Genomic DNA, 14,426 nt, shown 5'->3' on the forward strand with positions numbered 1-14,426 from the left:
GAAAATTTAATAATAATAGTTAGCATATAATAAATAATAATAGTTCGTCAATTTTGAACCGCCGTTTTCTTAAACTAAAGATGAGTGACATCACAAAGCATCGCGTTACTTTATATTTAGGAACGGTTTGCTATAAACTCGAAAGTAACGGGGGTGGTGTATGCTCGCTATGGAGTGTCAGACTATTCACCCCCAAGACAATTCACCCCCTGGACAATTCACCCCCCCCCCCCCCCCGAATTGTATTTCCTTGTACAATTCGCTCCAAACGGCATTTCACCCCAAGACAAATCACTCCCATTTTTTCATATGAGATTTTATTGTCATTTGCTTTTTTGTCATATTTGAAAATAAGTTGTTAGCAGGTGTGTTGGGGTCATAATTTTGACTTTGCAACACAATTTTGACGTGAAAATAATAAAATGTAGTTTTTAAATTAAAAAAAAGATGACATTGTGATTTGTAGTTGTTCGCGTAGCTAATCTTGTTACTGAAAATTTCAGTTCGGCTTATCTACGGAAAGCCTAATAGCCGCCACACCTGCCGTATCCTCGCGAGAAAGAGTTGTGTAATTTATGCAAGAGGTTTGAGTTCTCCAACTATATTCATTCACAAATGGAAAAATTATGTGAATATCGTGTTAAATGGAATATTTTTGAACGAAGCTCATATAGAAAAGAATCAATAAACAATGTTTGTATTATACGTGTCGCGGAAGAATTTTTTTATGAATGATTAAAATAGTCCACAATCTGCTGCGTCTTAATGACGCAGTACAGGTCATTCATAATCTGAGGCTAATAATAGATTCGGGACAACAACGCAATAGTATAGGGTAACTCTTGTTTATAAAACGCTGAACACGAGTTCAACATTAACTTAAGGGATACGATAGGCAACAACAAAAATGCTTCATAATCGCTTAAACCAAATATATAAAAAAAAAATATATATAACAATAATTATCTGTTTCGTAATTTCGTTCATGCTTCTACAGCGGGGTTAAATTTGATATTTCTGGGTAACGTTCTTTTGTTCTCAACAGATAGCGGCGATCTTTAGTATTTACGGGTGCTAACAACGCAATAGTAGAAGGTTAAGCTCGTGTATAGTTCTCAATGTATAAAACGTTGAACATGAGTTCACCAATTACTTCAGGTATACTATAGACAACCTCAAAAATACTTTATAATCGCTAAAACCGAATATTAAAAAGCAACTAACTATCTCAAGAAATATCTTTTAAAAAGGTAGTCGGCGTAAATGCTGACTTCGAAATAAAGCAATTTACGTTTCTAAATAAATAAACTGAAAACAAAAGTTTTACTATTGTGTTTTTTCACTTTTTAGTCGCATATTCACCGCATGAAATGTGTGTTATCATTGTCAAACCACAAATTAGTGTAAGTAATTAAAAATAATACTACTGGGGTGCACATCATACGTGTCCTCACATGCCTTATTATGAGTATATTTCTTCACTATCGAAATATATCGTATATCGTATGTTCATATTTGATTTTCTTTCGACACATTAAAATCACACTTTCATAGCCGCGTCATGCGAAAAAGAGTCTTATGCGTTTCGGCCAGCGTATCGTTAACCCAGAGGCGATGATGTTAGCAATAAAATCACTCAATGTGTTATGGTCTCATTATTTATCATTATGTATCATTATGCATCTCCTGACCAGACTGAGAGATGCGCAGGCTGAATGGGCGCGTTTGAAATAAGACCCATTTTCGCATGACGAGGGTTATTAAAAATCTTATTGCGAATTGTATATGGCACATTTTAGAACAATGCTTTTCGATACAAAATTGAATTCAAAATAGCAAACTTGTAAATAAGGGCAGCCTATCAAGGCGTTCAGGAACGATTTCCAGACGTACTTTAAGAGTACGGCAAACATTGTGGTTGGATAATTTAACGATTTTCTTCTTATCGTGACACTTCTATTTTTGGTAATGTTTGTTTTCTCATCTTGAAAGCAAAACTGTGTTTATCGATAGTCAATTATATATATACCTCGGACGATTAAGTGAAAGAGTACTGACCCTGAAATTCTGCGATGGGTTTTAACACGTCATTGTAACTTGGCCACAATTTGTGTCGTTTGAACATACAGGGAGTAGTCCGGAATTATTTTCACTGAAAAGTGCTACATCCTTTGCGCTGAGCACAGACACGGTGATGTAGACAAAGTTCAGAGGTTTTATCTCGAATTAGCCTATGAAATATTCGAAAATATCCACGCGTGTCAGCCGGCGTTATGTAAAAGTCATTTAAGGTCAAAAGCTGGGTAAACAGCTACGCCGAAAAAGTGCATTAGTGCTCTATACCTATGTTTAGGTCAGAGTTGTTGACACCGTGTTAACTGCTAGGGTAACAAGTAATGCATAAACAACAACGTACGGGTCAACAGGGCTGTACTTATGACTACCTTATTCGTGAGTAAAAGTATTGCTCGCAGATTTATTGTGTATTTATTTTCATCAATTATCGTATTTTATATTTTGAATTTGTATATGTTTTGTACAGGGAATTTTCATATTGAAATTATATTCTTAGTGAAATAGATATTTGACATTCCAACAATATTCATTTAATATGATGGTGATTGCAAATTGTCTTTATATTCAGTTCTCATTACCATTTGCATCATACTTTCTATGCTTTCAAAATGTCCAAAAAGGGCCATGTTGTTGTTATTTTGTCCAAGTTATCTCTATAAAATAAATAGGATGATAAAAAGTGCACTCACATCGCGACCCGTGCGTTATGACACACTCTTTATAAATTTGAATGGCGTGTGTTCATTTCAAACATTATTTTGAAAAATGAGTTGCGTCTTAAATGGGGCCTTTTCACGTTTGGGTAAAATGACAAAATTGAAAAAAGATGTTTCAGATTCGCAAATTTTCGTTTTAGTTATGCTATTTGAGAGGAAACAGTAATACTGAACATTTACCCTGCTCTAACATAGCCATTATATGCATCTTTTGACGATTTAAAAACCTGAAAATTATAAAGCGTTGCAACGCGAAACGAATTAATAATTTGGAGAGTTCTGTTGTTGTGGCTATATTTTGTGAAACTACGAAGATTACTTATATAAGTATAAAATACATTTATCATTGTATCTGGAAGGATGGCCGAGTGGTCTAGGTCGTAGGCTTTTTACTTTTTTAAATTTATTCTTGATTTTTTACTGGAGCTTTTTATATCCAATGTTTCATTACATTTGGAATAACCAGCATGTCCCAAACCCACACAAATTTATAAATGAATTTAGAGAAAGTGCTTAAGTCCCAATACTTACAGAACTGGTGGAGTATAGTTAATACATCGCCCAAACTTGAATTATATAAACATATTGAGTCACAATACGAACACGAGTCATACTTAAACATCCTATATGTGAGCAAATTTAGGCGCAGTTTTGCCCAACTTAGTTCCGGAACCCTTCCGATAGAAATCGAAACAGGCAGATATCGCGGTATAACAAGAGAACAACGGTTTTGTCCAATTTGCAATACTGGTGAAATAGAAAGCGAACTACATTTCCTTTTTAAGTGCCCTGTATTGCAGGATATAAGAAAAACATATATACAACGTAAATTTTTCATTAACCCAAATATACATAAATTGGTTATAATGCTGTCAAGCAAAAATGAACAGACAATAAAACAAACTGCTTATTACATTGTTAAAGCACTTGAAACGCGAAATTAATTCTTGATATTTGATATAACCTAATTTTGAGTTGCCACAGGACTAGCTATATTTTCAAATAAATGTAAAAGTGTTCTTATGCTTAAAATGTAGTCTCTTACCGAGAAAGTCCTATATTTCGTTTCGATAGGCTTACTTCTCGGACGTCGGTATACAATTTCTGTCAATTTACTGTAGGCCCTATCTATATAACCTAATTTTAGCTATACAACTCGTAAGCATCCTATTCGCTGGCACCTAGATTTGTGTAGGTTATATACAGGGGTTATATCGTTATGTATCGTAAATATACTCAATATCATTTGTATATGTGTATGTATGCATATAAATAAGTATATTTATGTACATGTGTGAATGTGCGTGCGCGCGTGTGCGAATGCGTGTGTTTCGGATGAAAAGATGTGAATATAAATATTTTTGCTCTACTACATGCAAAATCGGTAAAATGTTGTAACATGCTATTGTTAAGCTTTGTTCACCACTCGACAATATGTTTAAATGCTATGCCAACCATTTGTGCATACACCATTGTCTTGCACGAAGTGTAATATATATGTATATGTGTCAGGGGCCGGAGGCCTATATCACAAATAAACAGATACAGATTTAATTGAGGAGAAAACCTTAATTAAAGAAAGGAAATTTAATCTGGTTGCGAGCGTGCCCTTAATGGGTATTACAATCAAGCATTCACACCTCTTATGAGGATTAATCAAAGTGTCAAAACAGATTAATCAAAGTGTCAAAACAGATCAACAAAGACTTCAGTTACACACATTGACAAATTATCATGTTATGTTCTAAACGTCTAACATCTCAAAATAAATATAAGATAAAACAAACAACTTCATCAACATTTATTATGACTAATATTGCAGAAGTCTTTAAAATTTCACAAACATGTATTGGTGTTTTATTTAAACTGTATTATTCACGGTGCCTATACCACGTGACTTTTTAAGATCTGTGTTGGAAGAATAAAGCGCGACCCAGTTAACGTTTTTAATGATGTATTTTTAAATATTTCACCATTTTTAATGGGATAAAGTGGAGAGCCCGCTCATTCATGAGTTTTCTATAAGTATCATGGTCTTTTTAAACAAATAAGTATTTTTTCAGCAAAGTGCAACCGCGCGTTTGTAATATGAAGTCCCCACATTGATCCGACATAATTCTAACCGTTCAAACGCGCGGGTACACTTAAATAAAAACAATACTTATTTGTTTACAAAATATAAATTATCTCCCTTTAAAGCTTGTTACTTCCATTGGATTTTGTGTTTTTACCTTTGACCTTGAAGGATGACCTTGACCTTTAACCACTCAAAATGTGCAGCTTCATGAGATACATGCATGCCAAATATCAAGTTGCTATCTTCAATATTGCAAAAGTTATGGCCAATGTTAAAGTTTTCAGACGGACACACAGACAGACAGACAGACAGACGGACTAACAGTTCAACTGCTATATGCTACCCTACCGGGGGCATAAAAATGTGTGAATAATGTTAACAAAATGAGATTTTTTTTAGATATTCATGGTTATTTCAGTCACATATAAGAACGAGTCACTAAAAGATGGACATGTCTTTTACATTTTGTAGAATAATACACTGAATGCTTAGGAGTAAAATGTTAGCATCTCTTTATATATACTGAAGGAATTCCCTTTCTCTTGCAGGCATGGACCTGGATATATAGATATGAGTATCTAGTAGCTGCTTCTGGTATCATTATATGATACATTGAATTAGAACAGCTGTATCGTAAGTGTTAAATATCGAGTTTTCAAATCTCATAAGACAGTATGCATTCAACGCTAGTATAACAGGAATTTTATGGGGTGGAATAATTCCTTTCTTGTTGTATAGTACTACCAGACTCACTAAACCATCTTTTAATCATCTTATTTTTGTTTGTAGACATTACAATTACCAATATGTATTTCGGAAACTTTAATTCATTTAATTCTCTGCTCCAAGTAGAAGTTATATTTGGCACTAGATTTGCAAAATGGCATCTTTATAACATCCATAGCAATTAGATCTAAGATTTATCTTACTCTTATATATTTTGTTTTAATTGAAACCGCTATTTGAAGTTGAAAACTTGAACAACATTCTCATTGGTAGTAGTGAAATATGTTCATAAGTTTTAGCTATTATCATTGAATTGTAGTATATAATATGTATAGTCTCTTATAACTCAATTATGGGTGGCATTAAGGTAAGAGTGCACTTGGTTTCCTGTAGGACTCTTATGAAGCTTTTCCTTTACTTTGACCATGTCAGCTAGTTTTGACCCCACAAGCTAGGTGTCAATTTATCTAAGATATCTTAGGAATAATGTGATGTTCTAGTTACATTAAAATGCAAATTTGTTCAAATGATATCCCCCAACATATAAATTTTGTTTAGAAACGGATGCAAATCCCTTGATATATGTATAATCATTTAAAGTATGTGTAGTGCAATTGTTTCTATGCATTGCAATTATTCTCGGTGATTCTTAACATCCATGTATTTTTATCTTGAAGCGTATCCGAGTTCCTTTAAAAGTTACATCATAAACAAGAGCTGTATCCATCGGAAGACATATGCCCCCTGGAAGCCATGTTTTTCGAAACCTAAACGCGGACCCCAAGTTCAATGTAAAGTGGGTCAAAATGTGTGTGCGTATGGAAACGCCTTGTCCATATACACATGCATACAAAATATGCAGGTTACATCTGAAGCAACATAGAAGTTTTGAGCATTTTTCGAACGGAAACGCAATTTTTTGATGATTCAAGGGCCGTAACTCAGAAGTGCCTAAGTAAATTTGACTGATTATCAAATAAATCTAGATTATATTGTCAAACACATTTTTATGAAGTTTGGTGAAGAACCGATATTTGAATTATTGAGTGGAAACGAGAAAAAACTCGATTTTTCAATGATTCAAGGGCCGTAACTCAGGAGTGTCTTGGTCAATTTGGTTGATTATCGAACTTTACCTAGATATTAATGCCTTACACATTTTCATGAAGTTTGGTGAAGATCCTATGAAATTTGCTCGAGTTATTGAGCGGAACGAGAAAAATATTACCAAATATTACGATGATTAAAGGGCTGTAACTCAGCAGTGTCTGGGTAAATTTGGCCGATTATCGAACTTGACCTACACGTTATTGCGTTACACATTTCCATGAATTTTGATGAAGATCTGATGACAATTGCTAGTTATTGAGCGGAAACGAGAGAAAAAACAAGTTTACGATGATTCAAGGGCCGTAACTCAAAGAGTGTCTGGGTCAATTTGGCAGATTAATGAAGTTGACCTAGATATTATTGCCCAACATATGTTCATGCAGTTTGGTGAAGATCCTGTGAAATTTGCTTGAGTTATTGAGCGTAAATGAGAACAAGGGCTGTTTGTAAAACATGCATACCCCACATTTGGGCTGTTCGTTGTAGTGGCAGCCATTGTGTGAATACGTTTTTTGTCACTGTGACCTTGACCTTTGACCTAGTGACCTGAAAATCAATAGGGGTCAATGTGAGTCATGATCAATGTACCTATGAAGTGTCATGATCCTGGGCAAAAGCGTTCTTGAGTTATCATCCGGAAACAATTTTACTGTTTCGGGTCACCGTGACCATGACCTTTGACCTAGTGACCTGAAAATCAATATGGGTCATCTGCGAGTCATGATCAATGTACCTATGAAGTTTCATGATCCTAGGCGTAAGCGTTCTTGAGTTATCATATGGAAACCATTTTACTATTTCAGGTCACCGTGACCTTGACCTTTGACCTCAAAATCAATAGGGGTCATCTGCGAGTCATGATCTATCAACCTATTAAGTTTCATGATCCTAGGTGTATGCGTTCTTGAGTTATCATCCGGAAACCATTTTACTATTTCGGGTCACCATGACCTTGACCTTTGACCTAGTGACCTCAAAATCAATAGGGGTCATCTGCCAGTCATGATCTATCTACATGTACCTATGAAGTTTCATAATCCTAGGCCTAAGCGTTCTTGAGTTATCATCCGGAAACCACCTGGTGGACGGACCGACAGACATGTGCAAAGCAATATACCCCCTCTTCTTCGAAACGGGGTATAAAATACAAGACTATTACCAAGCGATATCCCCTATCGCTTATACCATTGTCAGATTTTTTTTGATTTTTTGCCAAAGCAATCAGAATTTTTGACCTAGGAACAAAATGAAATGACGTGCACAATGTCCATATTGCCATCTATCCATGTTTTAAGTTTCATGAAAAAATTTGAAGAACTTTTAATGTTTTCGCACGATTCAGAAAACCACCATTTTCAGCAGTATTTCTAATCTATTTGTGGCCATAGCAACCAGAATTTTTGACACAAGAACATAATGAAATGACGTGCATAATGTCCATATTGCCATCTATTCATGTTTCAAGTTTCATGAAAAAATATTAAGAACTTTTAAAAGTTATCGCAGGATTCTATATAAGTGTGAAAAACTCAGACAAACAGAGCGAAAACCATAACCATAACCTGTGAAACCGCTACGGGACAAAACAATTTTACGATGATTCAAGGGCTGTAACTCAGCAGTGTCTGGGTCAATTTGGCTGATGATCGAACTTGACCTATATGTTATTTCCTTACACATTTTCATGAAGTTTAGTGAAGATCTTATGACAATTGCTAGACTTGTTGAGCGATACTAATATGGATGGAAAGACTGACTAACGGACTGTGCGATTTTAATATGCCCCCAGAACCTATGTTCTGGGGGCATAAAAACAACAAAGGGCAATAACTATAAGTCTCTTTGTAGAAAGTGTTGGGTTATGGTTGTTATGCATTGCACTTTTTCCCGTCGATTTATAAACAACCTAAGTTTCATGCTGTTTCGTTTCTAAGATACAGCCCTGAAAGTTCCATCATACAATTACAACAAAGGGCAATTACTTTTATTTAAGAAAGTCAAGTTATGGTTCTTAAGCATGGCACTTCTCATTAATATCAATACATCCATGAAATTTCATGTTGAAGTCTTGCATGGTATAAGAAATATAGCCCTGAAAAGTTGCATCAAATAAACAAGAGGGCCTGAAAGGTCCAAAGTCGCTCACCTGAGAAGGAACTGACCTGTTCTTTGCAGCCAAAGATATTATGAAAACGAATGTTCTGACCAAGAATCATGAAGATTGAATAACTGTGACAAAGTTTGCAAGGTTAAAATATATCCATATAAGGAAAAAAGACCAGCCCCATGGGGATAATTTTTTAAAACCCACCCCTAGATGTGTTTACAATGTTTAACTATGGCAATAAAAGGTTAAAATACCCCTCCACCTTGCAGCCATTTTTCAACAAACCAGAACCAATTCGAACTCAACCAAGAGATCATACAAGAGGGCCTGAAAGGCCCAAAGTCGCTCACCTGAGATAACAAGATATTATTGGGACAAATCTTCTGCAAAGTTTCACAAAGATCGGAAAGTAAATGTTGCCTCTAGAGTGTTAACAAGGTTTTACTAAAGCCATTTAAGGAAAAATGCCCCGCACGCTGGCAGCCATGTTTTTCAACGAACCGGCATCATTTTTGAACTCGTCCAAGATATTATCGGGATGAATCTTCTGACCAAGTTTCATGAAGATCGGACAGTAAATGTAGCCTCTAGAGTGTTAACAAGGTTTTACTATAGCCATATTAGGTAAACAAGAGGGCCTGAAAGGCCCAAAGTCGCTCACATGAGATAACAAGATATTATTGGGACAAATCCTTTGACCAAGTTTCAAGAAGATCGGAGAATAAATGTGGCCTCTAGAGTGTTAACAAGGTTTTACTTTAGCCACATAGGGAAAAATGCCCCGCCCCCTGGCAACCATGTTTTTCAACCAAAGGCATCATTTTTGAACTCGTCCAAGATATTATCCGGACGAATCTTTTGACCAAGTTTCATGAAGATCGGACAGTAAATGTGGCCTCTAGAGTGTTTACAAGATTTTACTACAGCCATATAAGGAAAAATACCCCGCCCCTTGGAAGCCATTTTTTTCAAGCAAACATAATTATTTTCGAACTCATCCAAGATATCATTGAGACCAATCTTCTGACCAAATTTCATGAAGATCGGACAATAAATGTGGCCTCTAGAGTGTTAACAAGGTTTTACTATAGCCACTTATAGCCATATAAGGAATGATGCCCCGCCACTGGTGGCCATGTTTTTAAAGCAACCAAAACCATTTTCGCACTCATCCATCATTGAGACAAATCTTCTGACCAAGTTTCATGTTGATCTGAAATTAAATGTGACCTCTGAGAGTGTTAATAAGGTTTTACCATAGCCATATAAGGAAAATAGCTCCGCCCCATAGTGGCCATGTTTTTCAACCAACCGGCATCATTTTTGAACTCTTCCAAGATATTATTGGGATGAATCTTCTGAGTTTCATGAAATCGGACTATAAATGTGGCCTCTAGTGTTAACAAGATTTTACTATAGCCTTATACAGCCATATAAGGAAAAATGCCCCGCCCCTTGGCGGCCATGTTTTTCAAGCAAACGTAACCATTTTCGAACTCATCCAAGAGATCATTAAGACCAATCTTCTGAGGAAATTTCATGAAGATTGGACAATAAATGTGGCCTCTAGAGAGTGAACAAAGCAAATGTTGACGTTGCACAACGGACGACGGACAAAAGCTCACCATGAGCACATTGTACTCAGGTGAGCTAGAAATCAAACGTTCTGACCAAATTTCATGAAGATTAGTCAATAAAAGTGGCCTCTAGAGTTTTAAACTAACTGCCTGCCCAGTCGCCTCATGATAGTAAGTAAGTGTACCAAGTTTGAATGCAATAGCATTGATACTTTCTGAGAAAAGTGGACCTAAACGCAAACCTTAACCGGACGCCGACGCCAAGGTGATAATAGATCAATTTTTTTTTTCAAAAAATAGATGAGCTTAAAAAAGATTCAAATGCTTATCTCTGAAGTAATATATTTCAAGTGCAGACCGAAAATAATTGTCTAAATAATAAACATGTTTTCAAGTGGTAAATTGAGATTAAGAGAATTGAAAATACAACAAGTCATGTGGATCAACACAACTCTGTTCAACTGAACTTATAGCGACTCTAGATAAGGGGAGCAAGGGGTCTTAAAGCGGCCAATATACCTCATAAAATCCTTTGTCATTGTTGCTCATAAGAATCATATCATAAAGACGATACTAATGCGTAGCCACAAAATTTAAACAAGATTGGAAAACTCCCTTTATATTGAGATCTACGTATACTTATAGAAAGCACTTCTCTTTCCCTTTTATTATCATATTCCAAAGGGATAAGAACATGTTTCGGTAATTCATTTTAAATTTACGTAAGTTCATACATTTTTATTTATTGCATGATTACTATAGCAGTTTTCCTCAGCGAATTCTGCATTTCTGATTCACTAAATCGAGTGATATATCTGGTAAAAAAGAGTCGAGTTATCTGTTATCGAAGTGTCATTGTCTTTGAGATGATCGGTAAAAGAAGTGTCCATGAAAATTTGGCATCCAACTCTTAAAACATTTGAATTTCCTCAAATACGTTATTCAACTAAAATTTAACATGTTGTAAAATTAATGGACATATTGATCTTTTATTTTGATTAGTTGGCACGTTCTTGATTTATTTCCAAGTATTTTTTTGTTTAAATACGTACTGATCATCGAATTCATGATGATTATCGTTAAAATTTTATCTCTTTTTTGATAATCCACTGGGTTTTTTTCACGACTTTCTTGCTCCGCAATACGAAGTACTATACCATTAATCGACCAAACAATGTTTTGTGTCTGAAAACCAAATGAACAGAATATAAATGCAAAAAAGCTGAAGAAATCAACTTTCGCGCGCGTGGCTTTTGTTGTTATCTGGTATCGAAGTGCCATCTGTTAGCAAAGTATCCGCATACGCCGCATGAAAAATGTTCGCAAAACATATGTTAATGCAGACAAATGGCCATCAAAAAAAGCTACCTATGCGCATAATGCTCAGGTGAGATAAAAACAACACTATCCCAAGACATCAAAGACTTGTTTAAACTTTTTTTCTCTTTATTTTTTTTCTCCCAACGACAGAGTACAGAGCGCCTATTTGCCCTTCTTGGTCTTGAGTTTCCTGGTGTAGAAGTCAAGCTCTTTGCCTTCGAGGATGTAGCCATCACAACGCCCAGTGCTGCCTGGCCGGGACGAGACCTTCGCTGCAACAAACAACACAGAGAGATCAATAGTAGAAATAAAGATCATCACAGAGAATAAACACTACATGACTATTCAACAAGGTTGCCGCCATTTTATGGAACATACATCACAAATCAATAGTAGCAATAGAGATACTACTGGAGTAATGACTGTTTAAGTGTTCAGAAATGTAATGCCCTCTTAAAAGCCATTGAATAAGATTTTAGTGTCAGCAGTTAATATTCTTAATCTTAAACCAATACATGAACATGACTGATGAATTAATTTATATGTTGGTTGTTTCCTCCGGTTTGGTTACATTTTTGTTTTTACTTAAGGAGCATTAAAAGGTGTCTAAAGCATTTAATCTAGACAGCAAGCAAAACATATGCTTAGCAGTTCCTCGATCAATTTATTTATTGATACTGATAACTTTATATCCTTACATTAACAATTTGAAATTGGGGTTTATTATTGGTTAATGAAACCAATAAGCGAACAATGCATATGCAGATTTTTCTCTTCCAACACTTGGTAACAAAAGTTTGCCATAACAAATGTGTGTCCAACACTTAAGAAACATCTGCATTTATTTAATAATTCAATATCCATACTTTGAACTATGCAAGAAAGCTAATTGTGATTTATGCAAGTGTAATATTTTTGTTACTTATTACACGCAACAACAATCTAATCCGTACCGGCTTCAACTTCAGAAGGTCTTTCAAAAGGTGTCTTGAATTCAGAGTAACTATGACAAGTGACAAATTCTTATGGTAGCTAACAGGCCAATACGACCATCACTACCATCTGAGGTCAAAGTTTACATCATTAAACAAGACAATTTGTGCTTTCTCTATCCTACCAACAAGAGTTGGTAAGGAAACAATGGAGACAGCATGCTTGCAAAAATTGAAGTGATCCATGCTTAAAAAACTTTTGACTAGAAAATATACTATTTACACACAAAAGAAGTAGTGGGAGAATAGCCCACTTGACTTTCCTTTTGCTCCTCTCAAGTTTCTGGCCTTAATACAAGAAGGCATTTTATTAAATCCATAAAAAAGGGCTAAAAATCTTAAAGCACACACCTGTTACCAAACAAAAACAACATAACTATTTTATTGAGTAGGTTGTGTAAACTATGTTTTAAATAAAACTGCCAACACCTGACAGAAATTTGTTAGTTTTTTTAAAATAATAGTTCATAACTTAACAAAACAATTTTTATTCTTTGCAGGTTTCATGATGAATGGGTTACAAATGTGATTTATAGACTGTTAAACTTAATTTAATACTGCTAGATAAAGAAAACTGCTCAAACATAGAAGCCATGTTTTATTGGACTGGAGGGGGTAATCACGTGATAGTCAATATGGTAACATCCATACCGAGACAGTTATTTTCGCCGTTTTATACCCTTTATTACTTCCGTTTACTTTTTAAATGACGCTCACTTTCCAGCCATATCAGTAAAAAGGTGATAAGCGTTTATCTCGTATTTAAATTCACTTTATATCTAGACTTTACTCGGTGCAATTTTTTTAGTGGAGCCCTAATTAGGTCATCCCCCTAAGAAATTTTGCACTGAGTAAAGAAGAGATACAGACCGAATATTACTTAGAAATAAAAGTCAGTAACTTTCTTTCTAATATGTATTTCTAAAGTATACTTTTCAGGTGGGGGACTGCCGCCGATTTCGGCGGCAGATTTGATAGATTGAGGGCCCTGATCTAAGTCTCATGAACATTGGGCATTAAATGTGGCTTCAATAGTAATTATTTCATAAGACCGAGTAACCTAGTTTTTGAAACAACAGGACCGAGTTGCAAACTACTTCAAGATATAATATGGACAAATTCTCTGACCAAGTTTAATAAGATTGACAATAAATACAGCCTCTGCAGTGTTCACTATCTTTTCATAGTTTAATAACCCACATGACCCATTTGAATTGGTGGGAAACATGTACATTGCTGCACCAACAGGGGTTAACATAAGAAATTGACACTCACTTGCCCGGGGGGCAAGTTACTTTGAACATCTACTTGCCCTCATTAAAAACTGGTTTCCCTATTTTATTCAATGTATCAAAAATAAAATAATAATCGTTTTTATAATATAAAGTTGTCAACAAAACAAAATCTGGACAGTTTTATTTTATTGAGACAAATCTTGCATTTCATCAATCGCGACTCTTTATCAAATTCAAGCCATGGAAATTCATCAAGTTACGATGTTTGAAAGTTACGCTTTCGTGATTCATTTTCATATTTTCTCTTCCTTTCTTTTTCGGTTGTTTTGGTTTGTTCATTCGAGTGTTTCAAGTCACTTTTATTAAAAATAGAAAAGATCGGCTGGACGCTACCATCCGCCATGTTGAAACGTCTGCCGAGTAGAACTTGTTTTGAGCATTTAGATTGGCTTATACAACGCAAGCAACCAATCAAATCTCATTTTACTTG

At 35.2% G+C, this 14,426-nt stretch overlaps 1 protein-coding gene across 1 annotated transcript in view; it reads right to left on the bottom strand.

The window, feature by feature from the left end:
• Window positions 1-11,814: 11,814 nt before the first annotated feature.
• Window positions 11,815-14,426, bottom strand: part of LOC127864842 (40S ribosomal protein S8-like) — a 32,043-nt gene continuing 29,431 nt past the window's right edge. Inside the window, exon 6 of the mRNA XM_052404731.1 lies at window positions 11,815-11,981. Coding sequence (XP_052260691.1) covers window positions 11,872-11,981 — 110 coding nt within the window. The 3' untranslated portion in view covers window positions 11,815-11,871. The remainder of the gene's footprint in view (window positions 11,982-14,426) is intronic.

Source organism: Dreissena polymorpha, chromosome 1, assembly GCF_020536995.1.
Source record: "Dreissena polymorpha isolate Duluth1 chromosome 1, UMN_Dpol_1.0, whole genome shotgun sequence".
Lineage (NCBI taxonomy): Eukaryota > Metazoa > Mollusca > Bivalvia > Myida > Dreissenidae > Dreissena > Dreissena polymorpha.